General features: G+C 44.1%; 1 protein-coding gene across 1 annotated transcript; it reads left to right on the top strand.

Annotated features, from left to right (window-relative positions):
* Window positions 1–583: 583 nt before the first annotated feature.
* LOC134375498 (phospholipase A and acyltransferase 3) lies at window positions 584–27807 on the top strand. The gene is made up of 5 exons (XM_063093973.1): window positions 584–691; window positions 1188–1269; window positions 12410–12512; window positions 17168–17436; window positions 27397–27807. The coding sequence occupies exons 2-5, from the start codon at window positions 1255–1257 to the stop codon at window positions 27496–27498; spliced, it is 489 nt and encodes a 162-aa protein (XP_062950043.1). The 5' UTR covers window positions 584–691; window positions 1188–1254; the 3' UTR covers window positions 27499–27807.

Below are 27807 nucleotides of genomic sequence, written 5' to 3'. Positions count from 1 at the left end.
CCTTCATAAAGAAATGAAGACTTGAAGAAGCAGTTAGTGTCATTTATACACTGAACTGGACGAAGAGTACTAAGTTGTGAAGAAACAACTAAATTATGTGGGGAGGCAGAAAAGAGTTATTTTAACAAGTTCTGTGCAGAATTCTTTCTTTTGAGAATAAGAATGTTTCCTTCTAGTATAGGGAGGGTGTCTTTCACATGGGAATTTCATCTGCTTTTAAGAAACAGAGGAGGTCAGAAGGGTCTTCTTGCATCTGCTGTTTTTCAAGTGCCCTTAATTCAAAATAGTCAATGTGCCAGGGTGGTATATTTTTAACTCCCTCAGTTTTTGAACTATAAGCCCACTCTTGAGTGGAGGGGATAAGTAAATTGATCATAACCCGACAGTGTGATGTGTATACAGAGTTTAAGTATCATTCAACATGTCCTTAAACATCGGGCGGGGACGGAGGTCCGGGTGTAGAGAAGAGGCGGGGAGGCGGGGTCCTGGAGCTGGGTTACGGGGGCGCGCCTCCAGGCAGAGCAGGGCGTGGGGAGAGGCGGTCCCCAGAGGCCGGGGCAGGAAGCTGTGCGAGGCGCTCGTCCGCCGGGCATGTGGGGAGGGGCCTGGTGACCTCACGTTGGCCAGGCTTTTGTAGCCATTAACCTCGCTCCACTGCTGTGGCTGCCGCGCTGCCTCCCAAGTCCGCGAGGTTGGTGACGCGGTTCTTTCTGGGACGTAGGGAAGGAAGGGCGAGATGTGCGGGGTGCCTGTCCCCGTCCCTAGCGCCGCCTGGGAGATGGGGCAGTTGTGCGGGGCAGGTGTAAACGAGTTAGGCGAGCAGCTCGCAGGCAGCTGCCGCTTCCTGGCACCCGCGGGCCGGGAGGCGGAGAAGCCGGGCGCGGCGGGCGCTCCTGCCCCGGCTGGCTTTCCGGGGCGGGCGTTCCTGGGGAGCCCGCACCGACCCAGCCCGCCCGCGGCCGCCCTGCGAGCCGCTCGGCCCCCTGCAAGGGATCCGTCCGTTCAAGGCCAAGTGCAGGGGCAGGGAGAGGGCCGTCGACAAACTTGAAGGCAGGGAGGTGGTTATTCCTGGAGGGGTCAGCGACGAACCTCGCACGGTGTCCCCGCCAGAAGCCACCGGCCCCTGGGGTCCTGGGGTCGCTGTTTCCTGTTCATGATATAATGAACCTCTGTTCTCCCTGCCTCAGGCATTTAAGCAGCTGTTAAAGCGAAATCGAGCCTGTCACTGAGGGTCCACATCACTCACCGGAGAAGATGCGGGCGCCCATTGTAAGTGTGGGGCGGAGCGGGCTGGGGGTGGTGTTTTAATGGTCAGTCGTCATCCTGGAGCCTGACATATTATTTTGGAGAGAGGGTCCCTGAGGACGGGGGACCACACCTCCATCAGCTGCTAGGCATCAGAGGTCAGATTTGGTTCAGTGGCCATCTGTTGGAGTTGTTGACTCCGTGCTTGCCCTTGAGTGGGCCGTTCTGGAGTCTTCGCTGCCTGAAACAGGCTCAGCAGAAGACAGGGCCCTCAGGAGGCCAGCAAGGGGCGGGACTTGCTGCTCCACAAAGGACTGCACAGAGTTCTCCACAAAGGTCGGGTGTCGCCTTCTTGAGTCAAGCCGGGACACCAGACAGGCTCCTCGAGCTGAATGTCTGAGCCTGGACCAGCCGCCCCAGGCCCTGGCTGCAGGGGCCTTTCCTGGTGTCAGCTGACTCAACTCATGATTAGCCCTGCCAGCAAGTTGCCAGCATTGGCTTTTTCCTCTTTCTAACCTGTGATGTGGATGAGAAATCATAAGGAGGCTTGGCAAATGCCTCCCTTCACTCTGGCAGGACTGCAGCAGAGCGGTTCAGAGTACAGGTTTTTGAGGGAGAGTCACCTGGGCTTGTGTTCCCAGTGAGCACCTAGCTGTGGGACTTTGTCGGGCTCAAATCCCCTCTGTTTCCCTGAGTGAAGACTGTATCACTTAATACTTAGGGAGTGCTCAGAACAGAGCCTGGCATATATGTTGTAGTACTCAACTATAATTCACTATCATTGTTAGTATTATTTCAATCCATGTAAAGAGCTGCACACACTGCCTGGTGTCAGGGCATACCTGGCATATTTGACACCCGGTGTGGTCACTTTTTTTTTTTTTTGTAATATTGTTATCTCCATTTATTTTTTTATTTTTATTTTTTTAATTTTATTTTGTCGATATATATTTTGGCTGATTATTGCTCCCCATCACCAAAACCTCCCTCCCTTCTCCCTCCCCCCTCCCCCCCAACAATGTCCTTTCTGTTTGCTTGTCGTATCAACTTCAAGTAATTGTGGTTGTTATATCTTCTTCCCCCCCTCCCCCGGTTTTGTGTGTGTGTGTGTGTGTGAATTTATATATTAATTTTTAGCTCCCACCAATAAGTGAGAACATGTGGTATTTCTCTTTCTGTGCCTGACTTGTTTCACTTAATATAATTCTCTCGAGGTCCATCCATGTTGTTGCAAATGGCAGTATTTCATTCGTTTTTATAGCTGAGTAGTATTCCATTGTGTAGATGTACCACATTTTCTGTATCCACTCATCTGATGATGAACATTTGGGCTGGTTCCAACTCTTGGCTATTGTACCGGTGTGGTCACTTTTTAATACCCCTCTTCTCTGACAACATTGTCAGCAATAATCATGAAATGAATAGTAATAATGTCCAGAAAAGACACTTGGTGAACATTTTCTTTTATTGAAATTTGTATATGTAATTGTTAGTGAAAAAATAAAAAACAAAGTAAATTTGGTAGTGCAAAAACAGGAAAAAGTAATGGATTAATAGTTTTTAATTGCATTAGTGTATTTTTGAAAAATACGTTAATAAGGGAAAAATGTATTGTTACCTATAGGTTGGTCACAGTAATGAATAATAACACTACAATTTCTATTTTGAAAACAACTTCTGAAAAGTTGACTATGACTTTGTCAAAATTGATCTTCTTTGCATATTCATGTTCAATATTCTGTGTAGCTAGATTTGTTGATCCATCTTTGCTCACAGTTGATTGAAGAACACTTTTTTTTTTAATTTTTAATTTTTAATTTCTGCTTTCACATGAACCTACAGAGATACAAATAGTTAGGAAAAGCCTTAAACATTAGGAGTTGTTTGGCTGAGATTCATAAAAATCCCATTTCATAATAAATTCCAGACATTGCAATACTGCCCATTAAAAAAAAAAATCAGTTCTAGCAGCTTTTAAATATCTCCTTATTCAAAACATTTTCACTAAAACATCTTCACCAGAAAATTCATCAGAAGTTTTTATTTTACTTGGCAAAATTCCCCTAATTTTTCTTCTGCAAAAATCAGAGAAAATGGCTGAATGATAGTGAACATTTATTTAATCCATTGCTTTAGAAAGAAAATGTAGTTCTTGCTGAAAATGAGCCAGGCTTTTGCACATAGGAGACCAGACTGTTTTGTCTTCATTTTAAACACAGTAAAATGTAGGACTGCATGGATTGGTGACATAAATTGTGTATAAAGCCTGAACCATTCTGAGCCATTAGGAACTGACTATTGAAACAGATACCTGTGGCTGGGTGTGTGTGTGTCAGGGGCTGACTGTGTCACTGTGTGTTTTTCTATTTAACTTCCACAGACAAGACAAAAGTTTTAAAAGAATAAGAAATAAAAATGTGCTAATTGGATGTGCTCACATATCTTATGAAATCTCAGTGGTAACTGCAGCAATTAGAACTCAGACCAATAAAATATCTTTTGGGGCAGCAGAATTTTATCACTGACATGTTTAAAATGCCCAGCCCATGGTAATAATAAAAAGCATACTGACTTTTGGTGGGTCTCATTACTGTTCTTAAATTCTCTACAGACAATTCGCCCTGTCTGTGCTGGGGGGACTACAGCTTCCACCTCCCCATTGTGGGCTCTCAGGGCCTGACAAATGGTAGTTGTTGTTGGAGCAGCTCCCTGGAGCCTCCCTGCGGTGGATGAGACTGCGTCCACATTTCTCTGAGCCCCTTCGTCCAGCCTGTGATGCTTCCTGGTCTGATTATTTCTCTCCTCTCCATGTTCCAACTTTGCCAGAATGAGTGGGCCAGGAGCCTTTGCCTTCTCTCCTGCACCCGCCCCGTCCTTGAATCTGTGGCTACTTGAGCAGCTGCTGCTGGGAAGTGATGATCCAAAGTGAACCTGAGGCTGCATAATACGAGGAAATTGATGGGCTTTCCCTGTCCTCTGACTGTAACCTCTCTATCGACTGCTTCATAATCTGTTTGCTTGACGTTCTGATGTATCTCAGTGGAGCTAGTTAAGGTGCAAAGGGGAGGGGAGAAAAGAGGACCTTTCTCCAGTACCAGTTGGGGCTTCATCCTCACCTGGAGGGACCACAGGCTGAGAGGGGCTCTGGGAGGAAGCAGCACAGCCCTCCAGGCCGCGAACCTCTGCTGGTGAATTAGACCAAGTCCTGGCTGTCAGCATGCTGCTCAAGTCTGGCTGGCGGGTGGGCGGGCATGGAAACTCATCACTTCTTCCTGTGGGCTCCTGTGGGCTCCCATGGGCTCAGCTCAGCAGATAGTCATCCCACAGACAGGGCTGTGGCCGCGGGGCAGCAGCCACTCACTCTGGTGGGGCGGCTGGAGAGGCATTGAGGAGTGTGCCTTTGAGCCCATCTGGAGGGATGAGTAGGAGTTGGCCAGGTGAAGGCGAAGGGCATTCCAGGCCTTGAGTTGGGCAGGGCGCGCCATGGGAGTTGAGTTCTTCTCAGATGTCAGTACCTTTCTGTGAGTTACTTGGTGTAGTGGGGAGAACGTGGCCTTTGGATGCAGACTGATCTGCAGTGGAATCCTGGTACTGCTTTGCGGGGGAGCTGTGAGCCCAGTTTCCTGGTCTGTAAAATGGGTAGGGCTGTTGTCAGGATTCCAGGTAACATGTGAAAACTCCCAGTAGTACCTGGTGGTGGTGGTGGTGGTGGGGGTAATTTCCAAGTGAGTCAGGGGGCAGTTCCGATTCATGAGAGAGTGAGGTTTGCCATGTTGAAGAACAGGCCTGAGGCCTGGCAGTCAAGAGCCTGGGAAGAGGGATGAGTTTTGCCTCGGTTTTCCAGAATGCCTGTGACTTTTGGGCTGCTGAAGTTGGGCCTGGTGTCTGCTGGAGCTGCCACTGTCCTTTCCCTGCTGGCTAGGAGGCCTGGGCTCAGGGCAGCAGTGAGGCAAGGGGTGATGTGTCAGGCCAGCTCCTGTTCATCCCTTCTTCACCTTCTCTCTGGGCCTGAGGCTGGGGAATCTGGGCAGTCAGGCCTCCTCCTCCTCCTCCCTGTACCCACCCAGCCTGTGGCATGGGGTCTCAACCCTTTCATAGGCGTAAGTGGCTTTACAGCTTTCACCCCCATTATCTCAATTATTCCTTACACAAACCCTGCGGGATGGGTCTTAGCCCCGTTTTACCAGAGAAGCTCAGAGAGATTAAGTGATTCCTGAAGGTCACACAGCAATTGAGCATGGAGGAGCAGTACAGTGCGCATGATTTGGACCTCCTTAGATCTGAGTTTGAATCTGTCTTTACCACACAGAAGTTCCCCCTCATCTCAGGTGCTGCCTCTTCCCCATTATCTTCAATTCCTCTCGTCCCATTCTCTTCAGCCAGGCCCTTGCCTCCAACTCCCAGTAGGAGCTGTTCTCATAAAGGTTACCAATAACCCTCACCCCAGACCGCTCTCCTGAGCTCCAGGCTCAGGTATGCAGCTGCCCCCCTGACTCTCCATTTGGCTGCCTAATGGGCATTTTACCCCAGCATGCCCAGGTACTAGTGCTCGTCCTCCCCCAGCCCGCTCTGTCTGCAGCCAGCCCCATCCCAGCCTCCCTGGTGCTCTGGCCAGAAACCTTGGGGTCATCTGACACCCCACATCATTCCATCAGCAAAGCCTGTTGTTTCTTCCGTCAAAGTAGATCTGGCATTCATTACTTTTCATCCCCCCTGTTCCCCAGTCTGAGCCATCGTCACCTCTCCTGCACTTGTCTCCCCACAGGGTACTTCCTCCTTGCTCCCCACATAGATCGATCGCTTCTCAGTGCAGCAGCCAGAAGGATTTAAAACTCTAGTCTCTCCTGTTCCAAATTGTGCAGTGGCCCCTGTCATAGTCAAAGCCTTATTGGTCGTCAGGTGCTGCACCGCCTGCCTCCCCCACAGTGGGAGTCAGTGGCCCCCTGACCGTCTGTTCTGCCACTCTCCCCACTTGTACCCTCCACTCCTGCCCCGCTGGGCTCCTTGCTATTCCTTGGGCACGCTCCACCTGGCCTTTGCAGGGGCTGATCTCCCTGCTGGGGTGTTTTAGACATTCGCAGGGCTCACTCCCTGGCCGCCTTCAGGTTGATGCTCAGTGAGGCCTCCCCGGCCCCCTATTTAACACGGCACTCCTGCCCGCCCCCCACCAGCGTTACAGCCCCCTGCCCTGCTCTGCTTTTTCTTTCTGTTTTTGTTTGGTATCCCTTCTAATATTCTTGATGGTTTACTTATTTACTAAGGGTTTTCTTTTTCTTTCTTTCTCTCTCTTTTTAAAAAAATATTCTCTTTCTCCCCTGCTGAACGAGGGATCTTTGCTTTGTCCATAGACATAGCCCAGGTGCCCAGCTGGTGCCTGGCACGGAGCTCAGTGAATGTGTTGAGTGAATGAGCAAACGAGCGAGTTCCTTGACTCTCCGAGGCAGAGGTGGGCGTCCAAGGTGAAGGGATTGTCAAGGGGTGTCCTTGGCCACTTACATCCCTTCCTGGGGTGGGGGAGGGGATTTGTTAAACATGCTGGGCGATTCAGCAACCCCCTTCTGTAATTCGTGCAGTCTCAAGTCTGAGAGCCACACCTGGGGATGCAGGCTGCACTCTGAGTCAGGAACACAGCTTGCTCTGGAGAGCGGAGTTAGAGCACACCACTCTCTCATCGCCCTGGATTCCCTCAGTGCTTTAGCTCTTAAATCACTTTAAAAAAAGAGCTTAAAGATACTATGCAGGAAAAATGAATAGATGAACATATCTGTGATAAAGCAAATATAGTAACATAACAGTACAGTCTAGGTGGTGGGTATATAGATGTTCATTTAAAAACTTCCTTCAACTTTGAACGTTTGAAAACTGTACGTTTCAAATTTTTTCATAATAAAGTGTTGGGAAGCATGCTATGAACTTCAAAATGCTCATTGCAGAAAAACTGGAAAATACATAAAAATAGAAGTAAGCGAAATAATCGCAATAACCACTCTTTGCTGCAGCACCCAGAGGGAATGTTCGTCAGGGTGTTGGTATATATCTTTCTAGTCTTTTGGCTGTTTTTATTTTTATTTTTATTTTTTTACATGGTAGTGATTGTATGGATTGCCCAAAATTGGACATAGTGATGTTTGCCAAGTCTCAGTTTTTTTTTTTTTTTTTTTCTGATTCTAAAATGAATACCTGCTTATTTAAAGATTTTGGAAAACAAGAAAATAATTAAAAGGAAAGTTTATTCCTAAATTGGGAGATGGTTTCATGAGGTTTTGGTAACAGATAATGTCTACATTTTCCAATTAAAGAATTGCAAGTTCATCAACATGAGGGGTTTTTTTTCCTATTGAAAAATCTTTAAAAATTTTGTTTTCAAAGTGTAATTCATATTGGTGAAAAATCTAAACAATAAAATAACAGAAAATGTAATCATCCCTGAATACCAGCCACCCACTGTACATAATATATAACAGTTTGGTGTATTTTCCTCAGATCATACATAGTGTATAATACATTTTACTTATAAATGTATAAAAATGTATTTTAAGCAAAAATGGAACAGTAATATCTTTCAACTTGCTTTTTTGGATTATTTCCATGTCTGTTCATGTAAATCCACCTTGCTGTCTCTAATGGCTGTATGTACATGTAGATGTAAGACAATTTCTTTAACTGGTCCTTATTAATGGTTGTTTGGGTGGTTTTTCTAATATGACTTTTGGAGGCCAGGAATTGTCTCTCAATTTGCTTGCTAAGGAAAATGGCTGTTAGACAGCTCTTTGTAACACTGCTTTTGTTGGGGGATAAAGGCTTTTTGTTCTGAGATCCCGTGGGCACAGTCTCAGCTTTGCTGTTGTCACTGCCTATGCTGCATAGGAGAGCCTTGGTTACTGTGCTGGCTGGGGCTCCCCTGAGCCCCGCCCTGGAGGGGGCAGCTCTCTTTGTGGGTCTGGAAGCCCACTCTCTCTGCCCAAGCCTTGTTCCTGGCACAGAGCCACCTGATGACCTATACAACTGGATTCCCGGAATCGCTGTTGTCCTTTTATAACAGGGACTGGCAGACTTTTTTTCTGTAAAGGGCCAGATGGTAAACATTTTAGGTTTTGCAGGCTGTATGGTCTCTGTCACAACTACACAACCCTGCAATTGGAGACAGAGGACAGCCATGGGTAGAATGTAAATATAGGAGTGTGGCTATGTTCGCATAAAACTTTATGGGCACTGAATTTGGATTTCATAGAATTTTCATGTGGCACAACGTATTATTCTTCTTTTGGCTTTTCCCCCAGTGATTTATAAAAATATAAAAAAACATTCTTAGCTTTCAGGAAAACTGTACAAAAACAAGCACAGGTCCAAGTTCGGCCCATGGACTGTAGTTTTCATACTTCTAAATTTAGAACATGAGTTTTTGTGTTCTTAATTTTGATTCAGCTAAGTTGGCTTATGTGTATCATCAAGTAGTTGTTTTTCTAGTTGGATCTCAGTGGTAGAGGGTGAATTGTTTGTATCTTCAGTCCATGACTCCCTGTCCTTGCTGGTCCCTGCAAGACCCCCTCTTGGGTGTTTATTTATTTGTTCCCTTTAATTATCATTCCTTGCTTCCATCTCCCCAGTGGCCACCATCCTGTTTTGTTTAATATGTGTCCTTTGGTTTGTGTGATTCTTTTCTTGTTATTGTAGCTTTTTAAAAATTATTTTTTCAGGGTGGTGTATTAGACTGTTTCTGTTGCTTATAACAAAATACCTTCTACTGGGTGATTTATAAAGAAAACAAAATTTATTGCTCATAGTTTCAGAGGCTGGGACATCCAAAGTCCAGGGAACACATCTGTTGAGGGTCTTGGTGGTGACTTCAGTGATGCAGGGTATTGCATGTGAAATGGTGGAACTGAGAGAGCAAGAGGACAACTTCCACATTCACTCTCTTTTTAAAACCCTCAGAACCATGCCCTGACCACCATTATTAATCCATTCACTACTGCATGGTCCTACAATCCAGTCACCTCTTCAAGGCTCCACTTTTCAGTTACATAATAGGATTTCCCCCCCTCTTAACAGTCACAGTGGGGGCTAAGTTTCTAATACATAAAATTTGGGGAACACAATTCAAGCTTCAGGGAGTTGTGGGGGGGGGGGGCCAGTTCAATCCACTACAGGTGGTTCTGGTAAGATGTGTATTGTAGGTTCTGTGCACGTATCTTTAATTCATGTAAGCGGTGTTGTGTTACACAGCATGTCCTCGTTTTTCCACTCAGCACTGTGTTTCACAGATCATCCATGTTGCCATGTGAACATTGACCTCTTGCTTCTAACTAGTGCACAGGGCTCCATTGGTGAGTCTACCACCTTTTTCTTCATTTTAAAAAAGAAGTTTCCTTGAGTGGTATTATGTTTTGAGCTTGGCATATTTGGGAATGTGTATCTTTTGCCCTTACAAAGGACAGGCAACTTGGCTTGAGTGTAAAGAAATCACAACTTTTTTCTTTCTAAACTGTAGCTATTCATTTAAAAAAAAATATTGTAAATTTGCATTTATTTTTAGAAATTAGTTTCTTTTTAAAAATGAAGATATAATTTACCCTTTTTAGCCTATAGTTCTATGAGTTTTGAAAACATATATTGCATAACCATCTCCACAATCAAGACATAGAACAGCATAGAAAGTTTAATTACTCCTGAAATTCCCTTATGCCCCTTGGTAGTCAGTCCCTCTTCTGAACCCAGCCCTTGGAAATCACTGATCAATTTTCTTTCCTACAGCTATGCCTATTCTGGAATGTCATACGAGGGTACTTCAGAAAGTTTATGGAAAAATGGAATTAAAAGATAATACAGAGCTGGCCAGTTAGCTCAGTTGGTTAGAGTATGTGCTGATAACACTAAGTTCCAGGGTTCAGTCTCTGTACTGGCCAGCCACCCAGTGTTAGGACATTTGTCTACCATTTTAAAAAGTAAAAAATAAAAATAATACACATCTCTCCATGAACCTTTTGAAGACCCCTCATATAAATGGAATCATATGGTATGTGGATTTTTGGGTATAACATTTTTCTCTGTTCCTTTGTAGATAACTAAATATTTTTTCTGCCTGAACCATTATAATAATTTAAATTATTTTTTGTCATTGTAATAAAGTTTTTTTTTAATGCAGCATATTTCAATGTGTAGGTCTCTTGTTGATATTTGCCTGGAACACAGTGAGCTCCTTGGGTCTGTGTACCTACCAGCTGTTTATTACTTGACATGATATTACTGATGTTCACAGTGTCTCCTTTCCAATCTGTAACCTCTCTTATGGCTGGCTCACTGTCTTGTCTTTATGTCCTTGCCTATGAGGGAAGATGTGCAAATGGCCAACAGACACATGAAAAAATGCTCAGCATCAGGGAAATGCAAATCAAAACCACACTGCAATATAATCTTACCCCAATTAGACTGGCCATTATCAAAAAGACAGAGAATAACAAATGCTGGTGAGGGTGTGGAGAAAGGGGAATCCCTCCTACACTGTTGGTGGGACTGTAAATTAGTACAGCCATTATGGAAACCAGTATGGAGGCTCCTCAAGCAACTATGGGTAGAACTGCCATATGATCTAGGAATCCCACTGCTGCATATAGACCCAAAGGAATGGAAATCATCATGTTGAAGGGATACCTGCACTCCCATGTTTATCACAGCTCTATTTACAATAGCCAAGAGTTGGAACCAACTTAAATGTCCATCAATGGATGACTGGATAAGGAAAATGTGGTATATATACACCATGGAATACTACTCTGCCATAAAAAGAATGGAATTCTGCCATTTGCACCAACATGGAAGAATTTAGAGAAAATTATGTTAAGGGAAATAAGCCAGAAAGAGAAATACGACATGTCCTCACTCATAAGTGGGAGCTAAAAAAATAAAGTAAATTAAAAAAAAGAAAGATACAACAATCACAATAATTCCTTTAACTTTCAAAAGGAGAGAATGGAACTGAGGCCACCAGAGGTGGGAAAAAGTGAGGGGGGTTGATTAGGGAGAAATTGGTGAAGGGCCACAAAAAATGATTACATTGTGTAATGTTGAATGTACTAATTACCCTGATTTGAGCATCACATACTGTACACAGGTATTGATATTCAATCCTGTACTCCACAGATACGTACAATCAATTGTTTCAATAGTGATAAAAAAGCCCCCCCCCAAAAAAATTCCCCTTTGAGGATCCTTGAAGACCCCCTAACTCTGAACAAACAAACAATATATTTTTTCTTTTATTCTGGAAAACAAACAGTATTCATAAATGTGACCATCATCCCTTGTTCTGAAATAGATTCTAAGAACTGCCTACCCTTTTTTGGAAGATAAATTATACTTATGGTGTTAAGAGAACATGATTTATCTGTGAAATTCCCATGGAAAGATATTCCCCCAGCCATATATGATGCTTATTTGCAGTTTTAATGTTTCTATGAAGTGTAAATGAACTGCCCATCCACTCTGCGTCATAGGTGTTGTAGAGTTGTGATTGGCTATTCCAACTGCCCATCATTTTTACCCCAGGGAGGCCATTCAAGGTGAGTCCTTCCCCCTTCCTCATCCTTGATGGACTCTCTCAGGTAGGCCCAGCAAGCTTGGAGGTGGGATGTAGGCAAACCCCTATGGATCTGTCCCCTAGGAGCAGGTGGACCAGACACCCCCCACCCCGTTCGTTGTGTTGGGGCAAAGGATAGAGGGGCCAGAGCCTACCTCTGGTGGGCTCTGACTCTAGATGTTCTGAAGAGTTGGTGTCCTTGCTCATTAGAGATTTAAGTGTGGCCTAAACTGGAGAACCTTGTCACCCCTGATTCTGGTCAGAGTTGGAATTGTCCCCACCCCCAGCACTTAGCACAGGGTCTGACAGTGGGATGTCCATAATTTTGAATAAAAGTGATCTTGACCCTCTCTGAAGTTTTTCTCAAACTCTGCCCCATGCCCCCCTAATGGAGGTGCATGGTCCCTGCAGGCCTGGGGCACAGGATTGTGAAGGTGGACTGGCATCAGGATGGCTGGGCAGGGCTCAGGACATACCTCCCGCTGAGCTGGCAGATGGGGCCCCTGAGCTGCACCTTCCTAACTGGGCTCTGCCCCTGATTCCAAGGTCTCCTCCTGCATCTAACAGCCCTGTTCTTGGTTTTTGCAGCCAGAGCCCAAGCCTGGAGACCTGATTGAGATTTTCCGCCCTTTCTACAGACACTGGGCCATCTACGTTGGCGATGGATATGTGATCCACCTGGCCCCCCCAAGTAAGGGCGCCCAGGGCCTCCACTGTGCTGGCCCAGGGGCTGGGAAGAGAGGGGAGGGAGCTGTGGGTAACAGGTGACCCCGGCCTTCTCCTTGCTTCCTGACTGCACGTTTGTTCCTGAATATTACAGGAAGACAGTTTGGTGTGGGATTTTCAAATTGTGCTCCTTGGAACCCCAGGGGGTTCCTGTAGAGGGGTTGAGGGAGCAGCTCTGCTTTTACGTGTTTTATATACTATGTCTCTATATATGACACATTCAGTTCTTTATCATAAAACTCCTGGAAAGGGCACAGATGTTTGGGCCAAATCCAGTTTCTACTCTTCAGCCTTGGTTTCTTTATTTGTAAACTGAGGCTCAGAATACTTAACTTGGAGGATTGCTGTGAGAATTTCCCCACCCATTTTCTTAAACTTTTTACTTAAACTGGGATATAACATAAATATAGTAAAGTGTACAGTCAGATTTTAAAAAATCCATCCACGTGACAATGACCCAGATCATGATCTAGAGCATTCCCATCGCCCTAGAAGACTCCCTCATGCTGCTTCAATATCCCCTCGCCCCCACCCCCATCACCCTAGGCAGGCAACCACTGTTGTAGCTTCTCTTGCCATAGATTAGTTTTGTCTGTTCTAGAAATTTGTGGCAGAGGAAACACACAGTCCTTGCTTTGTGTCTGGCTTCTTTCACTTGAAATTATGCCCATGAGACTCGTCCGTGTTGTAAATAGCAGTACTTCTTCATTGCTGTATATTTTCTGTTATACAGATATACCACAATTTGTTATCTGCAGATAGACATCAGATTGGTTCCAGACATATCTTCTGCAGATGGACATCAGATTGGTTCCAGTTTTTGGCTGCTGTGAATAGAGCTGCTGTGGACATTCTTGAACGTGTCTTTTGCCCACCTTTTTACTTCTAACTAATGGCGCCACCCTGTACTTAACAGAGAAATCAGAAGTAACCGCAGTGGACGTTATGTCCCTTGCCCCGATTAACCAAACCACCAATCTCTGCGTCCACATAATCTGCCTTTTCTTCTGTGAAAATGCAAAAAACACCCTTATTTAGAAACCAGCCCCCCTCACGTGTGGGCTCTGAACCCCCTCTTACTTTCGTAAGCACTTTGCTCCTCAAATTCCCCACCTCCTTCTCCATTATCATCTTCTCCCCCTCCACTGGGTCATTCCTATTGACACAGAAACAACTCTAATATCTTCTGTTGATAAAACAAACAAGCAAATACACACACACACCCGGACCTCACATCCTTAACTCCCCGTAGAGCAAATCTCATCGCTGCGTTGTCTGCATGGCCATCTTGGGTTCCTCACTTCCCAGTCTCTCTTCAGTCCCCTCCACTCAGCCTCTCTTTCTTCCCTCCTGCTGGAGCAACTCTTATCAAGGCTAGCGAAAGACCTTCCAAATATTGACAAAGACACGGTCAATATTCCCTTCATCACTTAACTTGGTTTGTCTGTAGCATTTGACATGAGTGACCTCTCTCTGTTCTTCACATGGTACCTGTCTTTCCCTAAATGGAGCTCAGGTGACCTCATTGGGTCCCTTGGCTTCCAGTACCTTCTATTTGTCCACATCTAAGTCCATACCCGCAACCTAGACTCCCGCTTGGCTTCAGACTTGTATAACCTCTTGGACACTTGGCTTCTCCACTTGGCATCTTGAACTTGACGTACCCCAGAAGGAAAGCTCCAGTGGATGACACCATCCAGCTGCTCAGGCCAAAAGCCTATGAGTCATTCTTGATCCTTTTCAACCCACATCTAATCCATTAGGAATTCCTGTTGGTTTTTTCTTCAAAACAGACCCTGGATCTGACTAATTCCCTCCATCCCCCTCCATCCCCACTGCACACCCCAGTGTAAGCGACCACCCTCTCTTGCCCAATGCTCCTGAAGCTTCTGGCTGGTCCCTGCCTCTTGCCCACTTACAGCCAGTCCCTCCTTCACGGGGCAGGCATCCAGCACGATCATTGTAAAGTGTAAATCGGATCACATCACTCCTCTCCTTAGAATTCTCAGTTGGCTTTTCCATTACACGTAGAACAGATTCCCTGTCTGTGCTGTGGGCTGCGGGGCCTGGTGTGTGTGGTCTGAACCTCATCTTTCTCTTTTCTCCGGCCGGGTCTCTAGATTTCAGCTGCCATGGCCTTCTGGCTGCCTTTTGAGCCTGCCCAGCTCTTCCCCAGGCCTTGGCACAGCTGCTGCTGCTTTGTCATTCAAGTCTCAGCTCAGATGCCCTTTCTTCGGGTGGCCTCCCCAACCCGAGCTACAGTAGCCTCCCCTGGTCCCCCTCTCCTGTGTAACTTCACTTGGTCTTCTCCATAGCATTTTCTAGAACTTACTTTACGTATTTGTTTGCTGTCAGTGTCCTCTCCCTTGAATGTGAACTGCTGTCTAGTTCACGCCACTGTCTCTACCTTGGATAAGGCCTGGCACATAGTAGGGCCTCAGTATTAATTGACTGCCTGCACTTGGTAGGTGTGATCGGTGGATGGGAGGCAGGGGAAGGCATGACAGGGATATGGGTAGACAGGTGTGTCTCCGATCATCGGGTGAGTGATGCTCTTTGAAGGGAAAAAATGCTTCCACCTGTATCTTCTCATTCCAGCTTCACAGGAATCTTGTGGGATAGGTGAGGCAAAGACTGACCCCCTGCTACTGAGAAAATTGTAGAAATTAGAGCTGGAAGGAAGCTTAGTGAACAACCCCAATAATCATAATAACAGCTGACACTCGTCGAGCACTTGCCCTGTGCAGGACACCACTGAAGGCGCCTTATGTGGCCAGCTCCTTTAATCTTCACAGATCCCTGTGCGGTAGGGACTGTTATTGTCCCTATTCTGCAAGGAATTGGGGCTCAGAGAAGTTAAGGAACTTTCCCAGGGTCACATAGTGGGTAAATGGTGCAGGTGGGACTCAAACCTGTGCATTTCTACTCTCGATTCTGCGCCTTCAAGCATGATACTGTACTCCTCAGTCTGACATTTACCCAAATTCAGTCACCGATTGTTTGCCATATCCACACGCCCTCCCTACGATTCTTTATAATACAGGTATTTTCTTAAAAATTGAAATAATTCTTTTAAAAGGAAGTTTTAATTACTATACTGATGTGTATTTCTGTATCAATTTTAGTGTTTTGGGGGACTCCCACAGTGCTGGCTCAGCAAGGTTAAGTGACATGTGCAGACCCCTCAGCCGGTCAGTGATAGAGTCAGAATCACCATCCAGTTTCTGATAGTTAGCACGTGCACATTGTACCACCCACCTGGAGGGCACCCAGGGTGCACGTTTAAGGAAACCCTCACTCTTAGGTGTTGACTCTACACTTGCATGACTCTGAGTGTTGGTATCTCCTTAAATTTTGTGCTTCAGGCAACTTGCATGTCTCACCCTAGTCCCAGCCCTGTCACTCACCCTGTCCGGGGAGCAGAAGCTGAATGGGCCCCAGGAGCTCACCTGGTCCAATTTACACACTCAGCCTCACCACAAACTCAATTAAGGCTCCCTCTCTTTTACTTATTTTATCGAATCCCTCAAGCACCACCTGCCTTATTACTAGCAAGTCTGAAGTCACCTGATTTTCTAAAATCTCAGGATTGTACTCATGGCAAAGAGGTTTAGTAGAGCAGGACCTGGAATCTAGTTAGCCCCTTCTGCCATTGCTTGTTGCTGTCACAATGTCACAGTTGAAGTCTGGTCCTGCCAGTTTAACAGGGTGCTTTTGCTGCACGCTGACCCTGCCAGGATTGGGGCCACAGTGGCTTTTTGAGGAGAGCAAGCCTCTCTCGGATGCTCTCTGGGCTTCTGGGTCCCCTCTTGGGTGTACACCCAGTTTTCCAGCTGTCATACCCAATGCATGTCCCTCCCTCCACCATTCTTCAAGGTCATTTCACTTCCGGAGCTTCATGCCCCTTCTAGCCCCTGGACCATGGCCAAGGCTATGCTGGTGTACCCAGTGGGCCTCCTTAGTATCACCTCTAGAGAAGCAGCTGTGGAGCTTTGGTTCCTTTGCTCCCAGAAGGATGGGGACTCCTTTTGAAATCTCAGCCACGTTTTGTGCAGTAATCAGCTTTGTATAAAGGAGCTGTACCCTTGATGGAATCACAGAAGGTTCACACCCTGTTCTCCGAGAAACATGAGTGTGCTCTTGGCTCCTATTTGCATAATCAAGAGGGCCACTTGGGTGTCATGGGGTGGAAGGCCAGCTTCTCAGGGTTAAAAAAGTCACAATAAGGGCTGGCCCATGGCTCACTTGGGAAAGTGTGGTGTTGATAACACCAAGGCCATGGGTTCAGATCCCCATATAGGGAAGGCCGGTTCGCTCACTTGGGAGAGTGTGGTGCTGACAACACCAAGTCAAGGGTTAAGATCCCCTTACCGGTCATCTTTAAAAAAAAAAAAAAAGTCACAATAGATCACGGAACTCCACTACTCCTCATTTCAGATAAGGAAACCAGAGACCACAAGCACCTTCTCCAAAGCCACACAGCCACATGCCTATCCTTTCCACATCTCTTGCTCATCCCTTGTGGGTGGTGTGAAGGGCGGATGCCCAGCTGCGGGCCAGCTCTGAGCCCTTGCGGTTCTGCCCAGGACAAATCCCTGTCTTTTCTTTGTGGATCTGCAGGTGAAATTGCGGGAGCTGGTGCGGCCAGCATCATGTCCGCACTGACTGACAAGGCCCTGGTGAAGAAGGAACTTCTGTATGACGTGGCCGGGAGAGACAAGTACCAGGTCAACAACAAGCATGACGACAAGTACCTGCCGCTGCCTCCCAGCAAGATCATCCAGCGCGCGGAGGAGCTGGTGGGGCAGGAGGTGCTCTACAAGCTGACCAGCGAGAACTGCGAGCACTTTGTGAACGAGCTGCGCTATGGGGTGGCCCGCAGCGACCAGGTGTGTTCTCAGAGGTGCCCTCTTTAACTATGGCCATTCATTTAATCAAACCTAACTTTGTTGAGTCTCCAGACCTGTCTCCTGGGAGTCGTCTGCAACTGTGAGGATAAGTCACAAAGGTGGGATTCGAAGCCCAGATCCGTGTGACACTGTCTTATGGTGCTTATAAACAGCACTGTCCTCAGCCCGGCTGGAACCCAGAAGTTGATCAAGGGATGCAGTTTTGCTCATTTACTTGGTTTGATTTTGCTCATGCCCTCTCTCTTCTTTGAGTATCTTTTTCTCTGTCCCATTCTCTCTCACTTCCTCCCCTCCCTTTCTGCCACGTCCCCAACTTTTTTTTTTTTTTTTGGTGAGAACCTTGTTACATGGCTGTTGATACAAACAATATGGGGTGTGTGTGAGTGTGCGTGTGTGTATTTCAATGAATAATGAGGTTAGGCTGTCAGGATGCTTATTTTGATTACTTTTTCAAAATTTTCTGAGGTCCAATCTCTTCTTCCTTGGTCAGTGTAGTGGTCTGGAGCATGGGCTCCTGGAGTCAGGCAGAACTGGGCTGGATCTGAGCTCTGCCTTTTGCCAGCTGTAAGACCTTGGGAGTTTTAGCTAAGTTCCCTGAACTTTGATAATGTGCAAATGATAATGCCAACTTTGGAGGATTACCATGTGAATTAAATAAGAGCATCTTTATGCTAAGCACAGTGCCAACTCAGAAAATGCTCTTAATGAATTATGGTAGTTGAAGTGGTCACAATTGTCCACATTATATTCTTTTTGCTTGGTTCACCCAGTGCCTTGTCCATTGGCCTCTCCGGACCCCAGTGAGTTGGATGGGGAGGGATTCACCATCCAAGCACTTTGTGAATGAGCTGTGCTACCCGCTATAGGGATCACTCAGCTTTGCCTCATACTGCTGATAACCAGTTGTGCTTACGACACTGACCCCCATGTTGACTAGCTGGTTCCTGTTCCTCTCTATATTGAGATACTAGACATCTTCCAGTAGGTAATCTCTTATTTTTTTTCCTTCAATCAATTGCGTTATTATTGTTCAATAACTATTTATATATATGAGTGTTAAAGGTGATTAATATAAAAATTGAGAAGCAAGTACATATCTACCTAGGTAAAGAAAGGGAAATTGTTGCCAGTGTTTGGTGAAGACTCCTGGAGTCTCTGGATCACAGTCTGGCTTCAACTTCCCTGGGAGTTTAAGGGTCCCCTACTGGGGAGGTCAGTGGGCAGGGCAATGAGAGGAACTTGTTAATACCTGCATATTGTCAGGTTGAAAAGTTGATGTCATAAAAGAAGGAACCTGGGGGAAGATGGCATTTAGCACATCTGTCTCTTGGGGATAATGGCCTTCAAAACATTGGTCTCTTGAGTCACACTTGATGCCACATGGCTGTCATCCTGGTATCTCCCTTTCTTAGCATCCTAGACATTCCTTCCAGTTTTCTCCTGTATTTGTGCTTTTATCCTCCTTATTCTTGATTTACTCCCTTGTTTTGGTGGACTACTTCCCTTAATAGTTTACTGAGAAATGATACATTTTAAAGAGACCTTGCAGGCCTGCAAATGTCTTCATTTTATCCTCCCATTTGATTGATAGTTTGGCTGGGTATAGAATTCTAGTTTGGAAATAATTTTTTTTCCAGAATTTTGAAGGCATTGCTTCATTGTCATCTAGCTTTTGTTACTGTGGTAGAGAAGACTGAAACTGTTCTGATTTTTGATCCTTTTTATGTGGCCTATTTTTTGTTTCCAGAGGCTTATAGAATCTTCTTTTTATCCTGAGTGTTTATACCTTGTGTGCATCTATTTTCATGTATTTGCTGGACAGTTGGTGACTCCTTTCAATCTGGAAACTCACTTCCTTCAGCTCTGGGAAATTTTCCGTTTTGTTTTCTCTGAACTATTTTAGGTTGTTGTACTCCTAGACTGCTTCTCTGATTTTCTTATCTTCTCTTTCCTGTTTTCCATTTATTTATCTTTTTAAATTAGAAAACTGACATTCATTGGCAGATTTAGGTATAATAGAAGTTTTTTAAAGAACTAGCAGTGACAATATCAGCATAAAAAAGAGAAACTTAAGTTAAAAAAATGTTATTTCATCATTGGTGATACAGTATCACAGTCACTCATGGTTTCCACTGCAGGTAAATGTCTATACTCCTAGGAAGCAGTAAACTCCAAATATAGGTTACAATACAACCTTGGGAAGTAGTAAGTTACTTTATGAAATTCAGGGTGCTACATTAGCAATATTTGGTAGATTTACAAAATATACCCTAATTGTCTCATTTTTAGTTATTCTTTCAGTGGTTGTTAATAGAATAAAGAACAGATCCAAAGTTTATATACATATAGAATTTTTTGTGTCAACACAAAACTGTTACATAATTTGGTAAAATATAAATGTCATTAGGCACAAATGATATTTAGATTAATTAAATAAAATTTCAAATCTTGAGATAGTGGAATAACTAAGAAACATTTTCTACTCTTTTTGTAAACAGTAATTCAACTCTTCTTGCAAAACGAAGCAATACAAATTGGACACATCACACTTTTCTTCCTGCTGTGTTAGCCCTACCTACCCATTCACTTGAAAGAGGCCAAACAATGACAACACAACAATGAAACAGCATAAACAATTCTACTTGACCCCATCACAGGAAACGAAACCAGAATATACTGCAAAACAAAAAGAGGTGCTACCTCTACTGTTTCCAAAGATTTCTTTTTGGTCTAGGATGAGGGCTTTTCAACCTAGCACTATTGACACTTTGGACCAGATAATTCTTTGTTGTTGTGACCTGTCCCGTGCATTGCAGAATGTTTAGCACATCCCTGGCCTCTACATACTAGATGCCGGTAGCACCCCACCCCCAGGACTAGGAACCAAAAATGTCTGTAGACATTGCCAAATTTCTCCCACAGGGCAAAACTGTCCCCAGTTGGGAACAAGTGGATGAGGTGAGTAATGACATGATATAGGCTGGGAGCCAAATTAAAATGTAATTTCTCTGTGTGTCCCATCTCATTAGCGGATTTAGTAGGAAATCGGAAAATGTGCAGCAGTGTCTTTCTTTGTAAGTGCGGTCAGAGCAGCAACCCTCCTTTTTATTTGACTCATGAGGACATTTTTGTTGACTTTTGAAGAATCTGGTCAGTTGTTATGTTTATTTGTGCTGAGCTCTTTGAAGCAGATTCAGTTTTCCTTTAAGAGATATCCAACTTCCCAGTGAGAAAGGGAACGGTGGATTTAAACTAAAATGTAATTTGTGCTTTACATGCCTAAGAGCATTTAAAAAGAAGATTCTCCTACTTTTCACCTACCTAAAAATCCACAGGCTTTAATACATATACATCTTAGTAGGGTTTTGTAAAGAGGCCTTCATACTGAATAGTACTTGAAAAAAAAAAGCAACCAGGAGCTACACGCACAATAAAGTCTAGTCTGTGTCAGATAAAGAATTAACATAAATAGAAACTGAAGATGTGTCCAGTGGCAATATGTATATTACATAAATCTGAATAAGTTTGGGGCATTATTTTGAAATTGCTGCAAATGAAACCAAATTTCTATACAAACATTTTATAACCATTCTTATTTTGTAATCTCTCACAGTCTAAATTCAGTTGGTTTCAGAACCACACTTACTTAATAACTACTTTTCTTCCCTTCTTTAACCCACTTAGAACATGGCCGAAAGTAAAGGGAAGCACATTAGAATTTTTGTTTTCCTAGAAACAATTCCGACTTCACTAACTCAGGGCTTACCTCAGAAGTGCTGTGTAGCATAAACAGCTGTCTGCAGCCTGGTAGAATTTCAGTTTGCCCACTTAAAGAAGGACAGATGTCTTAGCTTTTTAATGAGGGACAATTTTTTTCTTTCCTAATATACTGATTTAGGACCCGTGATACATGATTTTCTGACTTAACCTGTGTAGCCCATTTTCATGATCAGAAATCCTGTATAACTTTGGCCCGGTGGCTGGACTGGACCTATCAGCCTTGCAACAAGAAAACAATCATCAATGGCATCTGAAGGTAGCACTGATTCTTGGATAGATAGTTTTCCCCATAAAGTTTGCACTATCAGCACTAATTAGATACCACTACCTTGTATTTAGTCACGCTCTTTGACAATGTACAAAGCATGTCAACAAGCAACGAGGTTATTGTTGTTTTCCTTGACAAAGTCTCTTTCGTATGAAGCAGTTGCATCAGCATCTGTTCCCACACTAAGAGGTTTTGTAAGGACGGGGGACATACGGTTCCTCCTCCTTTATCTGCAAATCATTTCTCCCACCCTGACACAGAGCTTAGTAAGGAAAACATGGGACACAAGTGATTTGATGCAGATTCCTAGCAAGTTAACCCGACAGAACCACCACTGCCACAAAAACCATGCCTAATTAGCTCTTAGAGGAATTACCTTTTAAAGACTGACCGGCAGTCAAACCTCAGGTTGGCAGCTACATTCAAGCTTCTGTCATCATGAGTTCTGACTGCTATACTTCTATAGGGAGATGCAGATAAGAGTTTGGAGGTCTTCGATGATTAAGATGGATATATCTATAAGATATATATATAGATAGATAGATAGATCTTGGTGCTGCCCAGGCTTACCTGGGCCATAAATGTGTCCAGCATAGCTGTGCATAATATCAGGAAACACACCAGTGTAACTAACAACACAAGGTGTGCTGAACCGATGTTCATGAGCCAGAACTCATGATGACAAAGCTCACAGCTGAGTACTGTGGTGTACTGGGAGGTGGGCGGGGAGTTCTTTTTTCTTGAAGATAATTAGTACTTCCTTTCACTGCTCACTTTTCTTTGTACCTATTGTCAGTTCTTCCCACACCATCCAATTAACTCTCAGTATTATTCTCCACAAGGAAAATCACATCAAGTAATCTACTGGTTCTTGTATATTTGCCTTGGACACCTCCATCCCAGAGATGGCCCTTCTCCTACTACAGGTACTGGTTGCTCCTTGGCCAACTGCCTGGCCATTATCCTGGGACTTCCTTTTGCTGTCATCCTTGGGGTTTCCTTTCCTTCTCCAGGATTGATTTCCCTGGTTCCACAATCTCTTAGTTTCCCTGCCAGAGACCAGCTCTGCAGGATTCGTTGGACCTGAATAGGTGGTGTGGATGGGATGAGAAAAAAGAAAAAGGCAGACCACAAGTGTCTAGTGCAAGTGTGGACAACAACCACAAAAATCTTGCTTTATTTATATTTTTTACTTAACCTTTTACATGATGATTTATCTTTTAATCAAAACATTTTTTATTTCATCTCTATAGAAAAAGAAAAATCAGAATGTTCCAAAGCAGTCATGCTGTGATAAAAACACCCACTCATGCATCAAAAGTTCACCCCAAAACCTGTGGCTTGTGGCCAGGAAACTATACAATAGCAGCATGCTTGGCTTTAAAGAGCATCAGACTTTTAGTTTAAACTATAATTCTTAACCTTTGTAACTTACAATTTAACCCTTTTTTAATCTTACTTATATTTACTATACTTGATTTTAATAACATTGATTAGTTATGGTTAATAATTTAATATTGCTTATACTCTATATTGATCATTTTAATTTATAATCAAAATCACAATGTTTATACCTTCTTTTCCCTGCCAATAGACTCCGGGAACAGCACAGGGGACAAAGTGAAAAGTTAAATGATCCTACTCAAACTAACAAAAACACATTATTTCATTTTTATTATTACTAGGGAAACAACATGTTCTTGGTAAGTCAAGTGAAACTGTGGGAATGGGGAAAATAAGGAAATCTGTAACTGGTTAAAGATCAAATAATTGTAAACACTGCACTCGGACCCACCCCCTTCCTGGGGGATGTGCATAGAAATCCAACATAATAACTTCATTCCACACGTACAAAAGTGTGACCACAGCCACAATGGGTTCATGCGCACATCACTAACAAGAAAGATCAATAACAAAATTAAATCGAGCCAACCCATACCAGGAACATGCATCAAAAACTTCTGTAGTACTGACAATGCCCTTTAAATAAACCAGTTAATTTTGATATATTTTAACATGCCCTTTAAGAAACTCCAGGGTATTTCCCAAAGCCATACTAAGCCAAAAGGTTAGGCTGTTTAATTCTGGGAAGCCTTGTCAAGCAACCAAAGGTGAACAAACAAGAAATTCCACGGAGCCATGCCACACACACGGGACCCCCTTGTAGCCTGCAGAACAAGGGGCATCACTCCTCAGCCTCCCATGCCATTCCCTATAGCAGGACGGCTCATGGCATTTCCCATTTCTTTGCTTTCTCTTATTTAGGTAGACCATATCCTCCAGAAGTTGCTTTAGATTAGAAAGACAGTGCAATGGGAGGGGCTACTGGGGATGGCAGACTTGAGTGTGCTGGGCTCTTGAGTCAGGCTGCTCCAGTCTGCATTAGTGTATCAGTTTCCTCTTACTGCTGTAACAAATTACCACAAATTTAGTGGCTTAAAACAACAAAACTTTATTATCTACAGTTCTGGAGGTCACAAGTCCAAAATGGTTCTCACTGGGCTAAAACCAAAGTGTCGGCATTATTTTCTAGAGGCTCTAGGGGAGAGTTTTGAGTGGGAAAAACGCCACCTGCCTTTCCTCTGCTCTCACAGCACAATCATCAACACAGAAGACCAGCTTCTGTGACCAAGTGTGTGGGGATTTCTCCCCATGGCAAGCAAGCCAGCAGTTCTCCAGTGGACACCAGCAGGGTGGCCTCTAATTCAATCCCAACACTATCTACCTGGGGATAGTGTCAGATCCTACAGTAGTGCTCAGTCCCTCAGGACCACCCCCCACTTCAGGTACCAGTCACAAGCCCAGGCCTCTGGAACTTCTGATTGACTGGCTGTAAATTGGGATTCCCACAACCCCTTGGGTTTGATTAGTTTGCTTGATTGGCTCACAGAACTCAGGGAAACACGTACTACGTTTACTGGTTTATTATAAAAGATATTATAAAGGATGCAGATAAAGAGATGCATAGGGTGAGGTGTGGGGGAACGGGTGCGGAGCTTCCATGCCCTCCCCGGGTGCCCCACCATGCGTTCAGCTACCCAGAAGCTCTCCAAACCCAGGCCTCTTGGTTTTTTTGTGGAGGCCTTGTTACATAAGTTGCTTGGTTAAATGACTGGCCACTGGTGATCAACTTAACCTTCAGCCCCTCTCCCCTTCCCGTAGGTTGAGAGGTGGGACTCAAAGTCCCACCTTGGTCTTTCCTGTGACTGGCCCCCATCCTGAAGCTACTTAGGGGCTGCCAGCCATCACTGGCATACAAGAAGACTCTTACCACTTTGGAGATTCTAAGGATTTCAGGAGTTGTATGTCAGGAGACAGGGGTGAAATCCAAATATTTATTTTCACAGTATCACAGTGGGAATTCATTTTCTTGCCTTTTCCAGCTTTTAGAGGCTATTTGCCTTCCTTGGCTCATGGTCCCCTTCCATTTTCAAAGCCAGAAGTGGCCAGTTGAGCCTTCCTCACATCACATCACTGTGGCAATGACTCTTCTGCCTCTGCCTTACATCTTTTAAGGAACTTTGTGATTACATTGGGCACATCTGAGTAATCCAGGGTAATTTCCCTATCTTAAGGTAAATTGATTAGCAGCCTTAATTCCATCTGCAACCTTAATTCCTCCTTGCCATGTAGCACACCATATTTGTACGTTCCTGGAATTAGGACATGGAGGTCTTTGGGAGGCTATTACTCTGCCTACCAGTTACTCTCTATACCTGGTACTAAGTCACCATCCTGGGATCTCCTTTTACTGTCATTCTAGGGAGATTCCCTTCTATTCTCTCCTGTACTGGAACACCCATTGTCTGTATCTCATCTTCTTTCTCCATTTACTCCTTTGTTTTGGTGGAACATTCTTTAGCAGCTTCCTGAAAAAGGATGCATGGGCAGTAAATTTGAGACCCTGTATGTCTGAATTATTTTTTAGTTTACCCCCTCACTTGACTCAATAGTTCAGCTGGGTATAGAATTCTAGGTTGGAAATGGTTGTACTTCAGCATTTTGGAGGCATTACTTTATGGTCTTCTTGCTTCCTGCATTGCTTTTGAGAAACCTGAAGCCATCCTGATTCTTAGTCTTTATTTCCTGTTTTTCCCATCTGCTCTAGAAGTTGTGATGTCTTTCTTTGCCCAGTGTTCTAAAATTTCATGGTAATGTGCCTTGGTGCAGGTCTACCTTTATCCTTTAAGATGAGCCTCAGAGCACCATTTCAGTCTGAATATGTACACCCTTTGGTTCTAGTACATTTTCATGAATTGTTTCACTCTTGATTCTCCTCCCTGTGTTTCTCTTTCTGGAATGTGTATTATTTGGATGTTGGACTGCTTGGATCATTTCCTATTTTTTATTTTTGGCTTCTGTTTTCTATATCTTTATCTTTTTGCTATTCCTTCTGAGAAATTTCCTGAACTTTATCTTTCAGCCTTCCTATTGAGTGTGTCATTTCTATTCTATCTACGAACTGTTTTTATTTTCTCAATATTCCTTAATTTTTTATAGTACCATGTTTTTATTTATCGGATACAATATGTTCTCTTATTTTCCAATGATAGTTTTAAAAAAGATGTTTTCTTTTCTAGATATGGTTTCTGTTTTTTCAGATTGCTTTTTTTCTGTTTGTTTTGCTATCTTCAATTTCAGAGGACTTCTTTAGATGTTTGGTACCTTAGTTGTATGCTCATGATTAAGGGCAGGGAGCTTGCTTCTGAATGGAAGCTCTGAGTGAGTGGGGTTCGGGGTAGTGGCTTGTTGACTGTAAGTTTCACTGCAGGGTGATCTGGGTGGGCTGTTTGTTTGGGAATCCTCTTTATTAGTATCTTTTGTTGTTTCTGCTCGGACTGGTCAGATTCCTGCAAAAAGTCTTCCAGACTCTTGTGTGGAGGATAAAGTTCTGGGAACAGACAGGGGTAGGAGGTCTGGAAGCCTCACATTTACATGTTTACAGTCTCTCAATCCCTTGTTTGTGGCATGAGACCCACATCCTCACATGCATTTCTAGATTTCTAGACTCCCAAATCTTTTGTGTTACCCTCTCCAGAAAATAAGTTTTCAGACTTCTGTTTGGGTCAGGGAGGAGGTCCAGAGACCACATTAAAGCTCTGTTTCCTTCTGTCCCTTTTCCAGAGGTACCTGGGGTTGTTAATATATGGTTCTTTGGAGGATTCTGTTGTATATTAAGGTTGATCCTTAGCTTTTCCCACTGCTGTTTCAGGATTCAGTGTTTTCTTTGTCCTTGTGGAATTATGCCTAAAGTAAGTATGCTTTATTTTACTTTTATTTGGGTTTCAGAAGGGAGTGAAATTTGACATATATTCAATCTATACCCTAAAATTTACCCTTACTTTTGCAACACTTTTTTTCTACTACAAGCAATACAAGTCAGATATCCTAACAATTTGAAGTATAAATCACTACTATTCACAGTTGAGTTATTTATTTGAGAACACATAAAGAGCACCTCCATGCCTGGAAGGACCAGGCACGGGGGGATACAGTGATGAACCAGGCAGATGAAGTCATAATTTATTGAGCACTCAATAACAATTCGTCCCTCACTTCACACTTGCTTCAAGAGGATCTCAGGATCTCAGCCATCCTGGCAGCCTCCCTGTCCTTCCCACAGCCACTCTCTGAGGATTTATATGCTTTAAATACTCACAGGGTGAATCAAGTTTCCCATCTTTGGATCCATGTAAGTTCCAGGCCAACTGGCTCTGTCCACTGATTCTTTCCCCATCCAGCCCTTTCCTCCCCTCTTCCCTGCAATATTTGTTGACTCCTGAGTTTGTCCAAGGGACATCTAGGGCTCCCTGAGCTGAATGTTCCTGTTGCATGTACGGCCTGTACTCAGATTCCTGACACAGTCTGACTCACTCTTTTCTCTGTTGCAGGTCAGAGATGTTGTCGTGGCGGCAGGCGTTGCAGGAGTGGGCTTGGCAGCCATGGGCCTCATTGGAGTCATGTTCTCAAGAAACAAGGCACAAAAACAATAAGTTGAAAGGACTGTCTTGTCGGCAATGACTTTATACATTAAGGGGGTCATGATTTGCTAGAATTTGGGGTTTGGTTTGTGGATTTCATTCTGTTTTATAACAAGGCTAATTTTCACAGAATAAAATAAAGCAAAGGAGGGAGGATTTTAGTGGGGGGAAATGCAGCAAGAACTGCCTGGTGTGAAGTCTGTTGAGGGAACGGGCTTCCTTCCTGTTGACGACCTCCTGTGATTTTCCTTCACTTTCTTTTTGAGGACTGTGTTCTTTGCATTCTGGGAAATGAACATAAAATAAACAAATATAAAGGGC

This window comes from Cynocephalus volans, chromosome 4 (assembly GCF_027409185.1).
Source record: "Cynocephalus volans isolate mCynVol1 chromosome 4, mCynVol1.pri, whole genome shotgun sequence".
NCBI classification, from domain to species: domain Eukaryota; kingdom Metazoa; phylum Chordata; class Mammalia; order Dermoptera; family Cynocephalidae; genus Cynocephalus; species Cynocephalus volans.
The sequence above is the reverse complement of the archived record's forward strand: the minus strand, read 5'-3'. Positions and strand labels throughout refer to the sequence as shown.

Excerpts from the sequence above, each read along its gene's own strand:
- LOC134375498 (XM_063093973.1), top strand. Across the intron at positions 12,513-17,167 it reads GATCCACCTGGCCCCCCCAA|GTGAAATTGCGGGAGCTGGT; the intron begins GTAAGGGCGCCC and ends GTGGATCTGCAG. Across the intron at positions 17,437-27,396 it reads GGGTGGCCCGCAGCGACCAG|GTCAGAGATGTTGTCGTGGC; the intron begins GTGTGTTCTCAG and ends TCTCTGTTGCAG.